Genomic DNA, 22168 nt, shown 5'->3' with positions numbered 1-22168 from the left:
TGAACCCTTCTCTAACATCACTAAAGACTGGATCCACACCCAGCTTCCCCAGCCCTTCTGCTACACTGCATTTGAATTGCTCCTTCACTGGCCTGTTTTCTTCCAATGGGCTGTAAGCTCTCAGAGGAATGGAATGTGTCCCCTTTCTTCCCTCTCCCAAGCACTCAGCTCCTGGCAGAACAACCCTGGTGCCCCAATTCCGCCTGCTGAGAAGAGCTTCCAGCCTCCTGCAATCCCAGCCCAGCTGTCCCCCTGTGCGTGCACACACACACCCTTTGGTAATGCTTGGCCTCTCTCCAGTGTTCCAGGTTAGAAACCAATGGGGCATTCTAGACACCTCCCTCTGTTGAGCTGACGTGGGTCCCCTACCTTCTCTGGCCTGACCCCTTCCCCTCTCCATTCCGGAGGCCAGGCTTTGGTCTAGCCCTTCATCCTCTCTGGCCCAGTTCCCTGAGTCTTAACACCTCCCATGCTGCATCATGTCCCTGTCCTGCCTCAGAGCTTGCTCTCTAAAGGCAAACCCACTCCATTTGCTTCCCTTCCTCAAGCCCTGCTGTGGACCCTCTGGGCCCAGCCTCCTCACCCAGCCTCAAGTACTAACCTGGCAGCTACCACCTCCTTCCTTCTCCCTGTTCTGGCCGTGCCTTCCCAACTCCCTTGGCCTCTAGCCATTCAAAACTATCTACCCCATGCCTCTCCCTGCCTCCAGTCTCTCCACCTGGTATGCCCACCTTCCAGTGCCTCACCTGCCTTGGAGAGCCCAGAGAGAAACCCAGATGTCGCTTGTCTCCAGGGCCCATTCACCGATCCGTGCCTCCTGGCAAGAGTGCCCAGAGTGCTTGAGGTGTTCATTAAGTACTTGCTAAGTGGGTGGACAGAAATATCATCCTTTCCTTCCCCCCTGGTCTGAGTCAGCTGCAGCCCTAGTCCATCTCAGTCCCTTCCCTGGGCCCCGATGCCAGCCCAGCCCAGCCCAGCCCAGCCCAGCCCAGTGCTGCTCCCACACGGACAGGACACAGCCTGGGCACACTGCCTCCCCATGGCTGCCAGGCCCATTTGTTGTCCTCCCTTTCCTAGCAAACTGTGAAGGAGGGCAACAGCACCCTGGACTGTTTCTATTTTTAAAAAATAATAATAATTAGCCCTGGCTGGTGTGGCTCAGTGGATGGAGTCCTGGCCTGGGAACCAAAGGGTCACTGGTTCAATTCCCAGTCAGGACACATTCCTGGGTTGCAGACTGGGTGCTTGGTTGGGGGTGTGTGAGAGGCAACCACATACTATTTCTCTGCCTCTCTTTCTCCCTCCCTCTCCCTCTCTCTAAAAAGAAATAAATAAGTAAAATCTTTTTAAAAATAATCAAAAATCTAAGCAAAAAAGTTTTCTTAGAAAACTTCTGAAGCCATCTTAAAGTGAAGTACTTCCTAGGAAACAGAAAGTGACATGGGATGGCCCCTTTTGCCTGGAAGAGGATTTTCAGAACACAGTACAGTTTATGAACGCCTACAACAAAAGATATTCCACATCCATATCGTTATGCCATTGATTCGGTTATGCAGGGGGAGGGGCAGGGGCTTCAAGCAGAGAGGCCCTTGGTCCATGCAGCTCACCTCCTACTGTGCCTGAGAAGGTTCCTGACATCCTTGTCACTGCTGGTACCAGCCCCTGCATCACACCTGAAGCACAAGCAGGAATTTCACCTTTTCACCTTTATAACATTCTGCTCAAAGGGATGTTTTTAGCAGCACAGAACAAAACCCGGCACGAAACCTCTGGGAACCCTGGTGGTGAAGGCCCAGGAAGTGACGGCGAAGGGGGTCAAAGCCAGAATCTCCACGCCCATCCCCCCTGAGAGCTGAACAGTCTGTCCTGAGTGAGGCCTGGGCCGATCTGAGCACCTACCCCTTCGGCTGCGTGAGGCTCCTCCCTCCCTCACAGGGTCCTTCATGAAAATTAAATGAGGGGTTGCATGCACAGCAGGAGGGAAAAGCGATTTTCATCTCAGGTTGTGCTGAAGCCATGAGATGATGACACATTCCAAAGTAAGCTGTGACAGCATCATGCGGGGCTCCTGGCTTCCCTTTATCTGACCACCTCCAGCCCACAGGGTGGGTTGGGTGACGAAGTCAATGGGAGAGCAGAGAAGGAGCTCTAGAATGAGCGAGGGGTGCTTGCCACGTTCCAACTGCCCACTCCTGACTCCCCAAGAGCTATCTCAAAGGCCCTATGACCTGGGAGCTGGGACTCACCGAGGGTTGTGTCTGAATCAGGCCTAAGAAACCTCACATGCAGGGCAGCCAGCTGCAGTGATGGGGAGCGGTGGCTTTGGATTTGCCAGGGTAAAGGCACATTGGGTGTTTTCCCCAAGCCAGAGGGGTACAACAGGCAACCTTGTGGCTGTGCAGGTCGTTCTGAAGAGGGCCACCAGGAGGAGTGGAAACTTCCAGCTGCACTTGGTACGGCTGACCTGTGTCCTCCCCAAATTCATGTGTTAAAGCCCTAGTGCCCAGGACCTCAACATGTGACTGCATTCAGAGACAGCTTTAAAGACAATCTGTTAAAATAAGGCCCTAAACTTGAGCACCAACTGACACCATACACAAAAATAAAATCAAGGTGGAAAAAAAGATTTAAATATAAGCCGTGACACCATTAAAGTCCTAGAGGGAAACATAGGCAGGAAAATCTCAGATATTTCTTGCAGCAACATTTTTACTGATATGTCCCCTAGAGCAAGGGACATAAAGGAAAAAATAAACAAATGGGATCACATCAAAATAAAAAGCTTCTGCATGGCTAAAGAAAACAATATTAAAATAAAAAGAGAACCAACTGTATGGGAAAACATATTTGCCAATGATACCTCAGACAAGGGTTTAATCTCCAAAATATATAAAGAATTTACACGATTCCACTCTAAGAAGACAGGCAACCCAATTGAAAAATGGGCAAAGGACTTGAACAGACACTTCTCCAGGGAAGACATACAGAGGATCCAGAGACACATGAAAAGATGCTCAATATTGCTAGCTATCGGAGAGATGCAAATTAAAACCACAATGAGATACCATTTCACACCAGTCAGAATGGCCATCATAAACAAAGCAACAAACAACAAGTGTTGGAGAGGTTGTGGAGAAAAGGGAACCCTAGTGCACTGTTGGTGGGATTGCAGACTGCTACAACCACTATGGAAAGCAGTATGGAATTTTCTCAGAAAACTAAAAATGGATCTGACTTTTCACCCAGCACTTCCACTGCTAGGATTATATCCTAAGAACCCTGAAACACCAATCCAAAAGAACCTATACACCCCAATGTTCACAGCAGCACAATTTACAATAGCCAAGTGTTGGAAGTAACCTAGGTGCCCATCAGTAAATGAATGGACCAAAAAACTATGGTACATTTACACAATGGAATTCTATGCAGCAGAAAGAAAGAAGGAGCTCCTGCCCTTTGCAACAGCACGGATGGAACTGGAAAGCATCATGCTAAGTGAAATAAGCCAGGCAGTGAAAGACAAATACCATATGATCTCACCTTTAACAGGAATCTAAATGACAAAGCAAACAAACAAGCAAAATATAACCAAAGACCCTGAAATAGAGAACAGGCTGACAGTGACCAGAGGGGAGAGGGGAGGGAATTTCAGGGGAGAATGGGAAGGGTTTACAGGAACAAGTATAAAGGACACATGGACAAAAACTAGGGGGGGTGGAAATGGGAGGGAGGTGGGGAGGGCTGAGGGGTAGGATGGGATGGGAGTAAAAGACAGAAAACTGTACTTGAACAACAATTAAAATTACAAAAAAGAAAAAAGAAATAAATAAAATAAAATAAGGCCCTAATGCCATCGGACTGGTGTCCTTATAGGAGGAGGAGATTTGGACCCACAGAAATACACCAGCCATTCGCATGCAGAGCAAAAACCGTGTGTGGACATGGGAAGGAAGTGGCCAACTGCAAGCCAAGGAGAGGAGCCTCAGAAGAAAGCAGCCCTGCCCTCCCCTTGATCTCAGACGCCTAGCCTCTGCAACTGTGAGGAAGCCAGTTCTGCTGCTTCCGACCCCGAGTCTGTGGCATTTGCTGCGGCAGCTCCAGCAAACTCACACAGCACCACTTAGTGGCTGGGGACCAAGGAGAGGGTCCAGGGCAGTCAGTGTCCAGGGTCCAGCAGTTCAGAGAGTGTTCTCTGAAATATTCACAAAATCATGCAGGAGATGAAGAAATCAGGTCTAAGCACCCACTAGGCCCAGCCAGTGGGATGCCAGCCTATCTGAGTATTATTAACCACTTAAGAACTTCCGGCCCCTCGCCTTCCTCTCCTGTCCCTGTCCCCCACACCCTCTCCCCACCTGGGTTCAGAATCCTCAGTGAGCCAGACGGAAGCATAAGGTGAGGGGCTGACCACAGACCCCCTTCCCCAACTCCAGGCATCAGCTGGAGGAGGAACAGGGGCACCCACTTGGAGCACAGTTTTAGGTCTGGGTTAGTCCACAGACTCAGACACGTCAGTGGCTGAACTGAGACAGTGAGGGAACCAGCAAGGCCACTGGACAGTCCTGGACCGGCCCTAACTTTCCTCCCCAGGCAAGGCAAGAGTGGGGCTCCACTGAAAAAAGTCAGGGGCAGTGATAGGGGAGTTGGCTTCCCGAAACACCCTGTGAGTCCCGTTTATTCAACATGCATCCTCCTACACACGGGGTGCCTCAGCCCAGTCTCCGGCCAAGTAAGAGATGGCATTCTAAATTCCTTCCCTGTCACCATGAAGCAATTCCATCTTTTCCAAGCAAGACAAAAGCTAATGACAACTGACAAACCATTTAAGAGCATTTGTGTTCATCGAACTGACAACTCAGGCTCTACCAAGCCTAGACAGAATGCCACCCGCTACACTGGCTGACCCAGAGGAGGACACTAACTCCAAACCAGCCACGGGGCAGGGCAGGCTTTAGATTCACACAGCTCCCCAGGGAGAACAGAGTTCAAATCCTGGCTCTGCCACTTAGCACCCAGGGGGAGTTACTTTACTTTTCTGTACTTCAATGTCCTGATCCACAAAGTGGATATAATAGAAGTACCTATGCAACAGGGTCACCATGTGGGGTAAACAAGGAAATCAGTGCCAACACTTAAAGCAGTGCCTGGCACAGGGCAGAAGACTCAATGCACACAGTTATCACTGCCTGTCAGAGTGAAACCTTGGGATGGCCTTGGTTTATCGTCAAGAACAGTATACAAGAGGCATGGTGATGAAAAGCACCGATTCTAGGACCAGACTGCCTAGGTTTGACTCAAGCAAGAATGGGAAGTACATTGTATAAGTGTTTGCTATAATAGATACCCATTTATTTATTTATCAATAGCTAAGCCAATAAATAAAGATGCATACAGTAACGTGCATGCAGATACAATACAGATAGTAAGAGCACAGTAATGGCAGCCATTACTAAGGGAACAACCATCTCAATGAACTCACATGGGTCCTGAAGTTTCTGGTCACCAAAAAACATCAGAGGCATTGAATGGGGGTCAGACAGGCAGAGTGACCTCAGCTGCTATTGCCTGTTTGTTGGCAGAATGTCTTGAACCCAGAAACCCATTCCCCTGGGGCTGAGCCTTCAGCACCGCCTCCCACCCCGGTGCCCGCCAGCAGCTCTCAGCCTCTCTCCTATGTTACCTGGTCTGGTTCCTTCCTCCAGGGCAGGTCCCTTCTTGCAGGGGAGGCATGAGGTCCCCCAGCCTTCCAGCCTCCTGAGAAGGTGACATTTCAACAGGCCCAGCTCCCTCTGATCCTGGCTCTGCATGCATTCCCACTGACCCGGGGCCTGAGGACTGATGGAGGAAAGGGGCAGTCAAGATGAAAAGCTGATACACCCCGCAGGAAATAATTGTTTAGCCGATTCCAGAACTGAAAAACAAGTGTAACATTGGAGAAAGGAGAGTGAAGTGCCATTCAAGGCCATTGTCACAGCCTCCTCCCTGTGTATTGGGGAAACAATAGGGCCTGTGTGTGTGAGGACAATGCTGGGTGTTATCAGCCACTTCTGTGTTACTCCTGGGGACAGGAGGGCGAGAAACGAGGCCACGATGCCCTCCTGGGTCTGCTGTGTCTGGAACCCACAAATCACAGCCACCGGGCCCTTCGGACCTGGGAGAGGAGCCTTGCCCTCCAGCCTGGGGTGCTCTGTAATGGGGGAGGGGACACCTGTTCAGGAGGGTCCTCACCCTCTCCCCTTCCCTGACCAGCTTTCAGAGGCTCCCCACGAGTTAGAGCCGAAAGGAATCACAGGCATCACCCCTGCAAGCACACATATCGTCTCCTCCAAGTCTTGACTTCAGTGAGGGGCACCTGGCAGGGACAGTGGCCCAGCCACAAGCCTATTAGCAGCAGTGGGTCAGGCCAGAGGGACCCTTCCACTGTGTCCTCCACCGAAACCCGGTGGTGGACCAGGGCGCAACAAGACCTCGTTTGCTCCTGCCTCCAAGTCCTGGCTGTGTCGCTAATTACCTGTGGCCCGTGAGCACGTTTCTTCTCTGACTGTTAGGTTTCCCACCTGAAAACTGGAGTTATTTGGAGTCACTGTCAGGATTAAATGTACGAATCCATGCAAAACTCCTAGAACAGTGCTTCGGCCATAGACGTCCCTCAAGAAGCATGAGTGACAACTTAGATGATCACATCACACCTGCCACTGGCTTAGATTTGTGAGGAGACGGTTCAGAGATGGATGGAAACCTGGGATCCCAAATACCCAAATTCTATGTTTCCCCCACTGGGTCCCTGAGGGAAGTTGGCACTGACCAATACTCCCAGGGATAAGCAGGTGACAAATGTATGGAGAGGGTTAACTGTGGCCCACAGAGAGCAGCAGGGATGGTAGGGGTTCTGAGAGCCCACGCCTGGGCATCGGGGGCGGGGGGGGGGGGGGCAGCCAGGATGCAGGCCCAGCCAACCACTGCAGTGTAGACAGGTGGGAGCAGCATGGCTAGGCCTGTCAAATGTTTTTAAAGAGCCAGAAATTTGAATGTTCGTATCACATCTCCCCATTTTTAAACACCGTGTCAACTAAGACATTGTTTGTGCAGAGTCAGCCCCTAATCACACAGCCTGTGATCCGGACACAGATGGCATTTCCAAGCCAGGGCGTGCCTGTCATTATCGGTTCTTCTGGCCTCAGGCTGCCTGTGGTCTCCTGGTGAGCGACCAGCTCACTTCAAAGCCACCCCTTAGCTTGGAGCCTCAGACCAGAAAGACAGAGCAGCCCCTTCTGCCCAGACACTACCCTCCCCTCAGTCCATGAAACGGGGGTGAGGAAAAGGGAAACCGGGGAAGCGAGGGAGCCCACCCTGCAGGACCACCTCACGCAGATGTTCCTGGATAAGGCAGTTGGAACCTGGTGGTGGGACCAGAGGGCAAACTGGGGGACTTAAGCCCCCAAATCTTCACCAAACGAACCGAAGCAGTCCACGGGATGAAACGTGCTTGCTGTGCTAATGCAATTTCAAAGCAACACTGCTCACGATGAGGTGCCACGCCACAGCCGCGGGGGTGGCTGCGGACAAAAAGGCCTAAGGATAAGTGCCGGCCAGGAGGCGGGGACTCGGGGCCCTCCCACACTGCTGACGGGAATGGGAAATGGTGCAACCGCTTTGGGAGACAGCCTGGCACTTCCTCAAAAAGGGAAACACAGAGTTACCACATGACCCAGTAACTTCACTCCTGGATACATATACCCCAAGAGGAATGAGCACATGAATCCAAAGAAACTTGTTCAAGCGTGTTCACAGCAGCATTACTCATGACAGCCAGAAGAAGGAAACCACCCAACTATCTATCAGCGAGCGGGTGAATGGATAAACAGCATGTGGTGCAGCCACACAGTGGAAATTATTTAGTAATCGAAAGGAATGAAGTACGGATACATGCTACACCGTGAGGCACTTCAAAATATTGGGATAAGTGGAGGGGGAAAAAAAACAATAAAAAAGATCACGTAGCAGATTATTCCATTTTTATGGAATGGCCAGAATACACAAATCTGCGGAGACAGAAAGGAGGTGAGAGGTGGCCCAGGGCTGGGGTGTGATGGAGAGGGTTTGGGGCTGGGTAGCTGAAGGGCACAGTGACCTTCAGGGGTGGTGATCATGCTCTAAAACGGACTGTGGTGATGCTTCTACTGCTCTGTAAATACGCTAAAATCCACTAAGTTGTAGCCTTTAAATGGGTAAATTGCATATGTGAGTTACATCACAATAATACTGTCACCACAAAAAAAGAACCCCCAACTAAGACTGCTACCCTTGACTCCCTTCAGTTAAAACACTTCTGCATCCATACCGTTCTCTTAGCGTCAGCCCCCCTGGGGGAGCACAAGCGCTCTGCAAAGATGGCTTTCCTCAGGGGATCAGAGCTCAAACGAGGGTGACCGACTGGCCTGGTTTCCCCAGGGCTGTCCCAGCATTAGTACAAAAAGTCCTGTGTTCCAAGAAATCCCTCATTCCTGGGAAAACTGAGTTGGCTGGTCACCCCAGGGCAAACCCTTTCCCGCGGCACAGGGAAGCGCTGCCGGGGCAGGCACGGTCCCCAGATCCTTCCCGCTTTGGGGTATAAGTCATCCTGAAGCTCCTCCTAATAGTCGAAAGGTATTTTAATGACTGGTGTTCCCATTCTACAGATGAGGAAACTGAGGTCCAGAGAGATGAAGTAACTTGCCAAAAGTACACAGGAGCCAGGAAATGAACCTGGGGCTTTTCCCAAAGCCCGAGGTACCCCCTTCTACTCCTCACACTGTCTCTCACCACATCACTGGGTCACCTGTCCAGGAACACCCTTAGACCGTTTTTGCCCCCCGGGGAAGGTAGTCCGACATCCAGACCAAAGCAGCATGAGTTTTCAGCTATGGGAAGACGAGGAGACAGGTCCAGTTTGGTGGGTAACAGCTCAGACCGTGGAGTCAGACTCCTCAAGTCTGAATATGGGCTCTGCCACTACTGTGCTGTGTGACCTTGGACAAGCTACCAAACTTCTCTGTAACTCAGTTTCCCCCTATGTAGAATGGGAAAACTAATAGCACTCTGTGCATGTGTGTATTGCATAGGATTGTTATGGAAAGTAAAAAATCAATAAGTGTGTCAGAGACTTAGATGGAGGCTGGTAAGTTTATTAAATAAATATAAGAAAGCACAGTTTGCTATACCCAGAATTGGAAAGAAATCTTAAGAAAAACCAGGCAGTGAGACCAAATCATGGAAATGTTGAACTCTAATATTCCGTTCTGTTTCTTCCTGTGAAAATGTTTATGGTTGAGGAATTGCTGGGAGATCCCCAGCCCACAGGCAAACCTGTCAAAGCAACATGGTAGGGGCATTCTGGGCAGCCTGCACCAGCGGGATGCCACGGGGCAGGCATGAGGCCCTGCCTGGCCAACTGGAGCCCAGGGGATCCCTTCATACCTGACCTGCCCACGAGGACAAGGGGAGCTGGAATTCTCCAGCTGGGGTAGCACCTATTACTCAGCGGTGCTCTCTGAGAAGGTATGAGCAACGTCATTTTACAGATTTGGAAACAGACTCAGAGAAGTTCAAGAACTGGTTCAAAGTACAGTTAATAACACGCAGAGTCGGGATTCAAACTGAGATTGAATTCTAAAGTCCCTCTGCCTTATCGTTTTTGTGTGTGTTTTGACTGTCACGTAACAAGGTACCTCAACACTTAGTAGTTTAAAACAACAAACATTTACAAGCATACAGTTTTTGAAGGTCAGATATCCAGGAGTGGCTTGGCTGGGTGTTTCCGGCTCAGAATCCCTCACGAGGTTAGAGTGAGGACGTTGGTCAAGGCTACCGTCATTTCAAAGCTGTACTGCGGCTGGAGAACCAGCTTCTAAACTCGGCAATGAGGCTGTTGGCAGGCTGGCTACTGGCTGGAGGCCTCAGTTTTTCATCACATGGACCCCTCCAGAGGACTGCTCGCAGCGTGACAGCTTGCTTTCCCTAGAGCAAGAGGTTCAAGAAAAAGAGAGCGGCCAAATGAAAGAGCATCAGGAGGTGCAGCCTTTCATATCTCAGTAGCAACATACCATCACTTCTGCCATCAGCTGTCAGTCACACGGACCAATCCCCGTACAGTGTGGGAGGGAACTACGCAGGGGTGTGAATACCAGCAGGCAAGGATCTTTGGGGGCCGTCTTGAAGGCTGGTGACCACACTGCTCACTTCTCCAAAATCAGACAAGAAGGCACATCCTGCAAATAGGAAGGCAATGCCCCCCACAAACAAATCACAGGAATTAATCTTAGTCTAACCACTTTTGGGATGTTGTTTATTGAACACACATTCAATTCATTCAAGGCGTAGGCTGGCCCCTATGGATACAGGCAGGTGTTAAACCTACAGCTTACAGTGGCTCATGGGAGAAGAATAAGAATCAAGCCATGTGGACCCCCGGAGAAGAGAAGAGGGAGAGGCCAAGAAATAGAGGTAGACTCAGGACTCCATTTCAATGTGGCTCTAAAATCTTCTAGTCCAGGTATGGGTTCATCCTGACACAACCCGGGTTTATTTTCCTGGGCCTGGACAACACCCCGACAGAGAACAGGAGAGAGAGAAGGAAAAGGGAGAGAAGTAGGAAGCCTTGGAAAAAATGTCCTAGTTTACCAATGTCTGGAATTTCACAATTAGGAATTCTTTTTTTTAGCATGAACTTATCAAGCTAAAATTTTGAGCCAAATTTTGCTAAGGAAATGGGGGTGGAAAAAACAGTGAGTCAACCAGATACTAAAGGTGGATAAGGGAAATGACAGAGACTGGGTTTGGGGTGCAAAGGAGACAGGTGTTTCCTTAAAAAATCAGTCCTGTACTACCTACCAAAAACCACCTGCCACATTCACTGTAACTATCTCGTTGAACAAAGGAATAAAATCATTTCCGTGAATTCCCCCACAAGTGTGATAGGAACCTAGTAGGTAATTTCTATTTTAATTTATTTTTTACTTTTCAATTACAGTTTATATTCAAAATTAGTCTGTATTAGTTTCAGATACAAAACAGTGGTTAAAAACTCCTATTACTTTACATGGTCCACTGATGTTTCAAGTACCCACCTGGTCCATACTTAGTTATCTCGATATTATTGACTACATTCCCTATGCTGTAGCCTACATCTCTGACTATTCTCTAACTACCCATGTGCACTGCTTAATCCCTTCACTTTTTTCACTTGATTCCAGACCTACCCCGACTCTTCTAAATGCTTCTTCACCTGCTCTTCAGAACGGATCTCCCCTAGGACTATAGCAAAGTTACTAAAAACTTTGATTCAGTTTCCCCGTCTGGGTAAGGCAAATAGTACCAGCTCCTACCTACCGCACACATAAAGAAACTACACGTGAAAGCAATTTTACATTCTCCGAAATGCGGGGAGGGATAAATTCCAAGAATTCCGACACGCACAGCCACATTTCAATTCCAAGCAGCTAGGTAGCTGAGTTCCCAAGGCTTCTGCCAATGAAGGCGCATTCCTCAAATCAGCTAGCCCATCCACTCGGGTCAGGGAAAAAATCAGGGTTTTTCCTGATCTGGTAAGTAAACAAGCTAAGTCATTTCCTCCCCTGGAAACCAAACGGTGCCCACGTCCTCCGATCCCACAGCCTTCAAGTCGCCCAACAGAACTTCCAGACGTCGCGCCCTGCTTGGCTGGCTCCGCCCCATTTCGCAGGGGCCCCAGCCCCGGGAGGCTTCCGCCACCGTAAAGGACTACAGCCCCCGGCCTGCCCCGCGCGGCCGCGGAGACCGCGCTTCCCCGTGGAAGTGGTCACATGACCTGGGGAAAATGGCTGCGTTGACTGCGGAAAATTTTGCAGCACTCCAGAGCCTGTTGAAGGTAAACTAGAGCGTGGGGACAGCGTGAGGCGGCTCTTTGTCCCCGGGATTTTAGATGGAATCGGAACTGGGGATAAACGGACCTTGATTTGGAGCCACGACTCTGCCACTGCCTCTCTGTGGCCCCGGGGCAAGTCGCTGCCCCTTTCTGAGCTGTTTACAAGAAAGAATAAAATTAATACCGGCCTGACAGTGGTGGGGGGACAAATAAGATGATTGTGAAAGCGCTGCTGGTTTTCCTGAGCGGTGCATTAGGGTGGTAATTGCTGGATCCACGTGGACAGTTCAGATTGCATCCAGCAGTCCCTGTGCAGTGCTGGGCAGTAGAGAAATTATTTCTGCATGCGCCCAGCCCTGAGTAAAGTGCACATTCTTTGTTCTCCACAGTCCTGGGTTTTCTGTACTTGCTTTTGAAACCGGAAAAGCCGGTGTTCATGCAGCCTGTTACCTACCAGTGATTGAATCTTTATGGGCTCTTTATTCAGATGGCGGGCGATCTGAGAAGACAGTGGGATTGTACCGTAACAGACCGTCTAAACTTCTATTTTAAACCTTCCCTTTTTTTAAGCGGAAGGAAGACAAGCGTAGGTAAGGGCTTTGGAATTCAGGGAAAAGTTAATCAGATAAAAGCTGCAGCATTCTTTCATCTGTGCCCTGGGTGGTGGACTGCTCTCCCTGGAGCACAGTGATTCAGATACCATCTTGAACTGCTTAAGGTCTCCTGGAGTCAGGGTGGGCTGTATCTTCAGTTCCTGAAACAATGGCTTTTTACATACGTTGCTTACTAAGCTTATTAACTATTACCTGAGACTAAAAATTTCCCAACATTTGAGTCTCCCATCACTTTGACCTATATAAGGGCCGGAAGTTCTCCTGATCATCATTTGAAAGATTGTAAGGCCGGAAGGGACGTACTTCACAGGTCTTTGTAAGGATGGAATGAAATGATCGATTGGAATTATTTGCTTAACTTCAGGCTCCTCCTGTAGGAAGGGGCGGCTTTATCTTCCTCTGCAGTTTACAGTTCTTGTCACTAGCGGACATTATGCATCGATTTGTCCGTCTTTCTCACAAGACTGCGAGATCCATGAGAGACTTTTTTTTTTTTCAAACACACCAGACGAAGAGGGTAGAGTTAATTACACTCAGCAGTCATGTGGGGCACAAGTTCATCATTCACGGCACAACATTCCTCATTGGTCCATGCCGTGGTCCCTCTGTTGTTTTAACCACTTCCCCCGTGTTCTTCTGTATCTTCATCCCTAAAGGCATCTAATGTTATTCACAAATGTATCGCCGACAAGTTTACCCCAACACCTGACATACAGCACGTACTTAACAAACAGCTGTTGGACGTGTTCATGAGGGAAGTGAGGCCGCCGGGTGAGGGCAGGGCCGCCGTTCTCTCTGTGGTGTCTGATGGGAGTAGAGAGCTGTTGCTGTCTAAGGTTTTCTGTGTTGCTGGGCTGCCCTTTTCTTGGTCCCTTGGCTAGAGAGCAGGTATTTGTTGGAGCTTTCTTCTTTCTGCACCCATTGGCGTGTTCCGTTGCCCTCGTCTTCAGCTCTGAGTCTGAGATAAGTGAACAAAAAGAAAGCCCAGGGGACTCACCTCCATGCCATTCCCTGGCCGTGAGGTCCACAGCAGGGCTGTCTCCTCCTCTCCCCCTTTCAGAGTCACCTTGGGTTTGTTCTCCACCTGATGCCCAGGGACATTTGTTGTGCTTAACAGGAAGAATAAGGAAAAGTACTCCGAATCCATCATCCCAGACATGAGAGTGTCCTACGCACTGTTAAATCTGGAGTGTCAACACGGTGTCATACCATCACATACATATAGGGACAAAACTGTTCTAAAACATCTGTTTTCATCAACTGTTTATTTGCTTTTCCATCTGTGAATTAATTTCTAGGCCTCCTCAAAAGACGTTGTCAGACAGCTATGCCAAGAGAGCTTTTCCAGGTCAGCCCTCGGCTCAAAAACACTCTTGGATACCACGTGTTCCAGCTTGTCTGTGACCCAGGAGGAGGCGGAGCAGGTCAGTGTGGTCAGAAATGACCTTCGGCCGCTGGGCTCTCGACTCCTTAGTCTCTTTCTTGTCCTCCCAGCCATTGCTGTGTCCACGGAAGTTTTTTCCCCTTAAATGTCTATTGATATTAAAGCAATTTAAAGTAGTTTTTTTAATGTTAGTGAACTTAAAAGCCTTGGTTTTGAACCTTTATTTCCTTATTGTCAATGAGGTGTGGGTGGGAGAACTGACCCAGAATCAGGGTTCCCAACCTTTTCCTTTTCAGATGTGTTACCCACCAGTGTGGCTGAAGCCAGCCGTTTCGTGCTTTTCTTTCCTAGCCTGTCACTCACTGCTGCTCACTAATCGTTGGTTGGATAGCTCAAGCAGACTCCTCAGGGGTCAGTGGCAGGAGCTCCACGGCCTGAGTGCTGTGAGGGAGGATGTGCGGGCTGGGAGGGCGATCTCAGCTGGTGGCCAAGAGGAAGAGTAGAGGGACTCACGGGATGTTGCACTCCGACACGGGAGTGCATCCAGACTGGCCTGTGCTGCTGCTGCTGCTGCTGCTGTTTCTAAACCCGGAGCTTTGTTCGTTGAAGTTAGCTGTGGAAGGGTAAAAGGCAGAAGTACGATTATCAAGCTGAGTTGGAGACTTCCTTTGGGTTCTACAGCTATAACCCTGAAGCAAAGACTTGGGTGCAGGTATCACTTGAGAGGTGGTTCTGGGAACCACAAAGGAGAAGGTGGGGAAAATCAAACAGGGAAGAGAGGCAGACCAGTAACAGTGTGTGTGTTAGTGAGCGGTCACTTCTGTGGGCAGCTGGGGCCCAACCTTAGGGGCCTGTTAGAAGCCGTGGGGAACACACCCCAGAACGTTGGTGCCCTGGGGGGCAGAGAGGCTAGGGAGGTCTCTACTAACTCCCTCTCCTTCTCAGTGCGGGGTTACTGTCTCCTGTCCTCTGGTCGTGCCCGTCTGTTGCTGAACAGCCTCCCGAGGCATCAGGGAATGCCCTAAAGCAGCAGGTGACCTCCAGAGAATCCCCTCAGGTTCAGCTAAGCGTCATTATGTCCACAGAGCGACCACAGCCACGCCTGGAAGGTGGAAGGGTGGGACACAGTGTCCTAGCACTCCTCTTCCGCAGGGCGGGCCGCACAGCCAGCCTGGAGCCGGTGGTTCTCTGTCCTCCCAGGTGACAGCCCAGGGACAGGGCCACGACACTCCCACCACTCAGGATTCAACGCCCAAACCCGCAGGGGCCAGTACCTCTGGGAGCAGACAGTTCGGTCAGCACAGCCTCAGGCTCTGGCCAGGTGCGTGCGGAAACTGATTACTAGAATTCTGCAGCACACTAAACATATGTTTTTTTGCAGATTTGACCCCAAAAAAGGTATAATTTTGATTTATGCACACCAGATGGCTATGGTTGTGTTCACTGTTGTCACTCTTTTTATTTGACAGTCTAAGGGAAAGAGAGGTCAGCCCCCTGACTAAATAGGTACTGCATATTTTGAAACTTCTTGTGGTGCACTGTTTGAAAATTGCTGGGCTAGAAAGTTAACTGGAGGTCAGAGTCTGTGCAGTGGAAAAGGGTACTCAGTAACTCTTTGCTCGAAAGCAGGGTTTCCGGCAGGGTGACAGCTTCTCATGCCAGGTGGCCGCGTCTGTTTTCTAGAGCAGCAGGTGAGCTCAGGGACAGACCGAGGCACGTGGCCATCGGCTCCTGCGAAAGAGGCCTCAGGACTCACGAGGCCACGGTGAATGGCTGTCACAGTGTGTGGCTGGTGGGGGGAGAGCCTGGCCCCGGCCCCTGCCTGCTTTCCCTCAGCGCCCAGGACGCCCATCTCCCTCCTGCAGCTGCTCCAGGCTCTGCACCGCCTCACCAGGCTGGCGGTGTTCCGTGACCTGGGCTCCGCCGAGGCGGTTCTGGCTCTCTTCCCGGAAAACTTCCACCAGAACCTCAAAAACCTCCTGACGAGAATCATCCTGGAACACATGTGAGTGCTCGTTCCGTGGGAGTTCCTTGTAAGGCTTATGCTGTTTGTTCCTGTTCTAGAAGTAGAAGGTTCACTCTTTTTTTTTTTATTTACTTTTTTTTTTTTTAAGGGAGAGGGAAGGGAGGGAGAGGAACATGAAATCAGTTGCCTCTTGTACATGCCCCAGCCAGGAACCAAGCCTGCAACCCGGGCATGTGCCCTGACCTGGAATCGAACTGGGGACTTTTTGCTTTGTGGGACGATGTCGAACCTCCTGAGCCACACCGGTCAGGGCAGCAGGTTCGTCCTTAAAAAGCAAACACGAGTAAGCAAGAAAAAACCCGAGCCCTGCCACCCGAGCCTCAGCCCTGCTCAGGGGCTGAGCAGTATCGCCTCCTGAATGGAGAGCCTTTCTGGACCTGTTTGGTTTTTTCACTTACATGTGTAGAGAGAGGTTGGCATGGTTTTTAACACAATGGGACGATGCCATTTTATAACATGCGTGTTTGCAGTTAACAGTATTAATGTTCATGGTACTTCAGGTCAATAAATATTCACCTTCAGCAACATTTTTAATGGCTAACTATATGCCATTATATAAAGAAACAATGTGTAATGTAATTAAGAAATTCCCAGGTGCTAGGCATTTATGCTGTTGGCCATTTTCACTTCAGTGAACATTTGTCGCAGGCGGTGGGCGGTGGAGGCTTCGGCTTTATGCCATCAGAGAGGTCACCCAACTACTGTTACACCAGTAAGACACAATATGCCTTTCTCCCCAGACCTCCACCAGTGCTGAGGGAGTATGTTTTCTCTTTTTAAAGACTTTATTTATTTTTGAGAGAAGAGAAGGGAGAAAGGCGGGGGGGAGAGAAACTTCAATGTGCTAGAGATACATTGACCGGTTGCCTCTCAAACGCCCCCCATTGGGGACCTGGCCTGCCACCTGGGCAGGTGCCCTGACTGGGGATCAAACCTGTGATGTTTTGGTTCATAGGCCAGTGCTCAATCCACTGAGCCACACCAGCCAGGGTAGAATTTTTATTTTTCTTACATTTTTTCTGTTTCACACATGGCAAATAGTACCTCATGTCAAGTTGTCTGTCTTTGCTACTGGTGATGTTGAACATCTTTTTTGGCCATGTTTTTTGGTCAGTTTCATTTTTTTGTGTGAATTTTCTGCATATTTTCTTGGCTGGGGAAATCCTTTTACACACACACAATTTAATCAGATTCCATGAACTGGCCAGCAGCAGGTTTGGACAGACCTCCCGAATAGGAATAACAGAGAATGCCTGTTGACAGAGGGTTTTGTTGTCTGTTGAGAAACTTCCTCCTACGTGACCACATTGTAGTCTGACTCTGCTTGGCACCAGTCTCACGGCCGCACTGTTCGCTGTAGCGTTAGACAGGCCTGTTTGGGTGTGTTTGGCATATGCTGTAGTGCACTGGCCCCTCCCTGTGTGGCTCGGTTGGTTGGGCGTCGTGTGCGGCCAAGTGAAAGGTTACAGGTTGTTTGATTCCCGGTTGGGGCACAGGCCTGGGTTGCAGGGTCCGACCTGGTTGGGGCGCGTACAAGAGATGACCGATTGATGTTTCTCTCCCTCTCTTTCTCCCTCCCTCCCCCCCTCTCTAAAAATAAAGACAGTTTAAAAAGTAAAATAAGATGCAGTGCATTGTGTAGTAGGTGCTCAGTAACAAGAGACGCGGTTGCCCTTTGTTTTGTCTCTGAGAGTGACGGGCACAACAAGGTCACAGTGCATTAAGCCTTTTCCTCTTTTTCTTATGTTGTGAGAGCAGCACTTGTGTCCTTGAAGTCGCTGAGCTTTACAAAACAGACAACGAACAACTGTTTGTTGGAACGTGGCTATCTCTGTGGTCCTGGCCTGTCGGAGGCTAGCAGCTCCCAGGGTCGGGGGGCAGGGCCGGGGCCCACGGCCCCTCTCATCATCAGAAGACGCCGTCCGCGTCCCCTTCCCACCATTTTTACCTCCTCTTTCTCTCTCAAACAGATCCACGTGGAGGACTGAAGCCCAAGCAAGTCTGAGTGAGTATCAAGAAGTCGGCCTTTTCCTCCTCACCCCTCCTTGCCAGCCCCAGCTCCGAGTCTGCCAGGTGGCTGAGCTTTTAACCGAAAATCAGAATGAGCCTGATCCCGCTGAACAGTGCGTGTTGTTTGCCTTTTGATTCCACTTTTTAAATAATTAGCTTTTTTCTGATTATAAACTTAATACAACATAAGCACGTTGTTAAAAAAAAACAAAAACAGAAATATCCAAAGCAGTAAGTGAAATACTTAAAATAATGACATTTCTATTAGGCAAAAACCATAATTGAAATCAGTTTGAAAGTTTGAGTGGAAGTGGGTATTTAATACATGATCACTCAGCTCACGCAGAGGCAGTCATTGTGCTGAAGAATTCTCCCTGCACTAACTGAGTGAGTCCTCCCAGCAACCCTGGGAGCTCGGCCGAGATCATCCCCACTTTACAGGCGAGGAAGTGGCGGCCCAGAGGTCAGACAGGTGGTAGAACCCACCTGCAAGCCAAGTCCATTTGTCCCTCGAACTAAAGCTCTTTCCACTGCTGTGGAAGCTGCACATCTCCGAAGGCTCCAGCCACAACCTCACCTTCTCTGCCCTGTGTCGTTTCCCCTTCTGCCCTGACATCGGGGGCCTCGGGTGTCCAGGCACAGGCCTGGGGACGCTGCTGCCAGGAATCAGTGCTACGTGCAGGTGGCACGGAGCAGTGGGCCCCGCCGGCCCGTCCCCCTCAGGGACTCACTGTGTGGCTCGCATGCGTCGCCCACGGACAGCCCTCAGAGCCGCCGGTCACAGAGCAGAGGCTCGGCGAACACGGGCGGCGTGAGCTCTGAGCCGAGCTGTCCCCTCCACAGTCTCTCTGCCGCGCCTGGTCGATCTGGACTGGAGGGTGGACATCAAAACCGCCTCCGACAGCATCAGCCGCATGGCCGTCCCCACCTGCCTGCTGCAGATGAAGGTGCGTGCACTGCCACCCGCGCTGGGAGGGGGGAAGGGGCCGCACTGACTCGGTGCCCCTGCACACCATGGAAAATACCGGTCTCTGAAGCATGGGCATCTCTGACCCCATAAATAAAAAAAGCAAGCCCCCCCAAGTACAGTATTTATTTACAAAGTATGTGTGTGTTGCTGTATTAACCTAGATATGATAAAGCATACGCTGAGAGTAGAAATTTTAAAATAATAAGACAAACACAAAACATAAATTTTAAAGACATTTGCCAATACCTAGAGGTTACCTTATGGCCTTTGGGGAAGTTGAGCTTTAATAAGAAGAGCGCTTTCAGATTCCGAATGGCCTTCTGGACGGTTTGCTGTGCATCAGCCAGCTTCTCCTGCAGCGCAATGCGGTTGTCACTGGGGGTCACGTGGCTCGTCCCCGTTAGCAGATGGAGACCTGTCACTTCTTCATTTTCTTGTTCCCAGGCTCCTGCCTCTTGGGTGTCACCTTCACTTTACAGTTCTTCTTTTTTTTTTTTTCAAATAAGATTTTATTTATTTTTAGAGAGAAGAGAAGGGAGGGAGAAAGAGAAGGAAAGAAACATTGATGTGAGAGAAAAACATCAATCGGTTGCCTCTCGTGTGCCCTGACCGGGAATCGAACCAGTGACCTTTCGCTTTGTGGGATGACACCCAACCATCTGAGCCACGGCGGCCAGGGCTTCACTTTACAGTTCTCTCCAGAAATCAGTTTAAGCTGCATTTTCCATTCGGAGGGTTTGTCTAGTTAACACTCCATAATGGGAGGCTGGCCGTGTTGACTAACCAGACACTCAGAAACTCAAAACTTGTAAGGAAATGAAAATGTAAGGTTGCCTCTACGTTATTAAATATTAGTAAAGCTCACCTTTTAGAAGAGATATAAATATAAGTGGAAGTTATAAGACAGGGGTGGGCAAAAGTAGGTTTACAGTGGCTCGTGTGGTTATGATTATTGCAAAGCTTCATTAACGCAAGAGGACATCACAGTGCACTCAGGCAGAATCTAGTAAGCAGTGCTCAAATTGCCGGCCCCCATTATTTACGCATTTCACAGTCTACTTGCTATACTCCAGCACAGGCGGCACAGAGTGCTTTATAAACCTACTTTAGCCCACCCCTGTGTCCTGCCTGCATCCCACTGGCTTCTTCTGCACCCCGAGGGCCCCTGCGTAAACTGCCAATATGAACACGTGGTGTTTCCTCATTGACTGCTGCGCCGCTCGGGGTGGGAGCGAGCCCGGTTTCTTGGGTACCCGCCCTGAGTGCTTGTTGCAAGTGGAAGCTGACCCCCAGCCTCTGAGGCATCTCCCTCCTTCTCCGGTTGCTGAGTGACACCAGGGCCAGGACTGTCTGTAGCTCTAAGCAAAGAGCCTCTCTGGGCATTTGGAAGTGAGGTGACTTTGACTTGGGGGCCATGTTCTCTTTTCAGGTCCAAGAAGACCCAAGCCTGTGTGGGGACAAACCCTTCGTCTCAGCCGTCACCGTGGAGCTGAGTAAGGAAACGCTGGACACTATGTTGGACGGGCTGGGCCGCATCCGAGACCAGCTTTCTGCCATGGCCAACAAATGACCCCGGCCAGCTGCCGGCCCCAGCTGCTGTCTGCGGTGGAGCACCTCGAGACCCAGGGTGGGCGGCCCAGCCTGTGGTGGCCGCAGCTACGGGACGGTGGGGGTGCAGGGGGGCTGCCGTCTGGAAGGCACACCTGCACCGGGAAGTAGCAGCCACGCCCCCACGCCGTCCTCCTCTTCGCCGTCCTCCTCTTCTCCGTCCTCTTTCTGACGCCGGTGCTCAGGAGCCTCCTTCTGTGGAATGCCCCTGCTCTGCGTGCAGTGATTACCGCAGTGGCGGGTGAGGGAGCCTTTGCTGCGGCTGCTGCCTCAGCGCGTCTGCTGAGAGAGCTGGTCTAATAAGTTCCTTTCCAGCACTGGAGCTCGTGGGGGGAGCAGCTGGGCGACGCCAGCGGCTCGTGCTTCTCTGTCCAAGAAACTGGGCATACCCCACGGAGCAGCGTCACCGCAGTGGGCCCCCCGCCCTGAGTCCAGAGCCTTCCCTGCTCCCTCGGCCCGGCTGGACCTGTCAGCACAGGAAGTCTGAAGGGGGGGCCACTGATAAATGTAGCCACGCCTGGGTGAAGACGTGGAAGGGACTGGGAATAAACAGCAGTTCTGAAAACGTCTGGTCACGCTCCTTGCAGCTTCACCCTCCGCCTGAGACTGTTGCCTCAGGCCAGTGCTGCCCATCCTTGGTAAGGGTGATCCCTGCTTCCTAATTCCCAGCTGAGCTCGTGACCCCAGTGTGACCTGAAACCAGGCGCGCGGCCCTCGCCACCTTCTGTGCGTCTTGTGAAGAGCAAAAGCAAGGTTGACAGTTTGTGCTTGTCACAAGAGCTGGGACATGCGAGAGCACTCCTTGGAGTCTAGCCGAACGAGACCATCTCTGTCACATGCCTGACATGTCACAGGGACACAGGGTGTAGGACTCCCCTGCCCCCATCCAGACCCGCAGCCTGCTCTCTGAGTGGCCTCAGGGGTTGGGGACAGTGGGGGAAGGGGGGATGGGTGGAGGGGAAGCCTGGGTTAAGGGGAAGGACGTGAGACAGGCAGCCAGGGGTGGGAGCCAGCTCTGCCACCTGGGGGAGGGGGAGTAAGGACTCTGTCTCTGAGCCTCAATCCTCCCACCTCCCCACTCCTCAGTTAAATGGGGATAATAATACTGCCTACCCTAGAGGCCTTTTGCAAAGACTAAATGACATCACACACCCAAAAGCACTTAACACTCTTTTTGACCAATAGGAAGGGCTTGGTGATGTTCGCTTTTGTCATTAATGGGAAGAAGAGTAGAAAGCGCTCTGCATCCGTTGGTCCAGCTACCATGACGGGGCTGGTGTGACAGTGCAGTTCCTCCCCCTGCTGGATAGGGAGTCCACTCTCTGAGGTTAGGTCACCTGCTGGTGAACGGCCTCATTGGGACTTGGGCCCAGATTCCTCTTCCACACAGGACTCTGCAAGGGACGTGGAGTTCTCTGACTTGAGCTCCATTTGGAAAATACATGGGAACCGAGGTAGAGATGAGAACTCTGCCCTCCTGGTGAGACACCAGGAGGGTCAAGGGGGGCATCCCAGGCTGCTCTTCGTCTGCCGCACCTGGCAGCTGAGTCGCCTCCTGCTGAGGTGGCCGTGCTCAGCCCGCTGGGGGTCACAGAGGCTGACGAGAGCCGTGGGTCCTTTCTGCAGGAAACTAACGTTCGTTCTTGACATTCAGTGACAAGTCTGTGGACCAGGG

At 50.8% G+C, this 22168-nt stretch overlaps 1 protein-coding gene and 1 long non-coding RNA gene across 4 annotated transcripts; one reads left to right on the top strand and one right to left on the bottom strand.

The window, feature by feature from the left end:
• Positions 1-9160: 9160 nt before the first annotated feature.
• On the bottom strand, positions 9161-11704 carry LOC123810020. The gene is made up of 3 exons (XR_006784169.1): positions 11368-11704; positions 10083-10247; positions 9161-9996 (listed from the first exon to the last, which is right to left on the bottom strand). It is a non-coding gene; the product is annotated as an uncharacterized LOC123810020 (long non-coding RNA).
• A 24-nt stretch (positions 11705-11728) lies between these two features.
• Positions 11729-21058, top strand: COMMD9 (COMM domain containing 9). Of its 3 annotated transcripts, XM_045825370.1 has the most exons (6): positions 11729-11884; positions 13794-13919; positions 15745-15884; positions 17876-17910; positions 18759-18862; positions 20315-21058. In XM_045825370.1, exons 1-6 carry the CDS (start codon positions 11834-11836, stop codon positions 20453-20455), a joined length of 597 nt encoding a protein of 198 aa, XP_045681326.1. In that variant the 5' UTR covers positions 11729-11833; the 3' UTR covers positions 20456-21058. The 3 variants fall into 3 exon arrangements, with proteins under 3 accessions (XP_045681326.1, XP_045681329.1, XP_045681328.1); XM_045825373.1 differs by lacking the exon at positions 11729-11884 and having other exon boundaries at positions 15568-15884; XM_045825372.1 differs by lacking the exon at positions 11729-11884 and having other exon boundaries at positions 15563-15884.
• Positions 21059-22168: the final 1110 nt, after the last annotated feature.

This window comes from Phyllostomus hastatus, unplaced genomic scaffold, assembly GCF_019186645.2.
Source record: "Phyllostomus hastatus isolate PE091 unplaced genomic scaffold, TTU_PhHast_1.1 phas_scaffold_585, whole genome shotgun sequence".
NCBI lineage: Eukaryota > Metazoa > Chordata > Mammalia > Chiroptera > Phyllostomidae > Phyllostomus > Phyllostomus hastatus.
The sequence above is the reverse complement of the archived record's forward strand: the minus strand, read 5'-3'. Positions and strand labels throughout refer to the sequence as shown.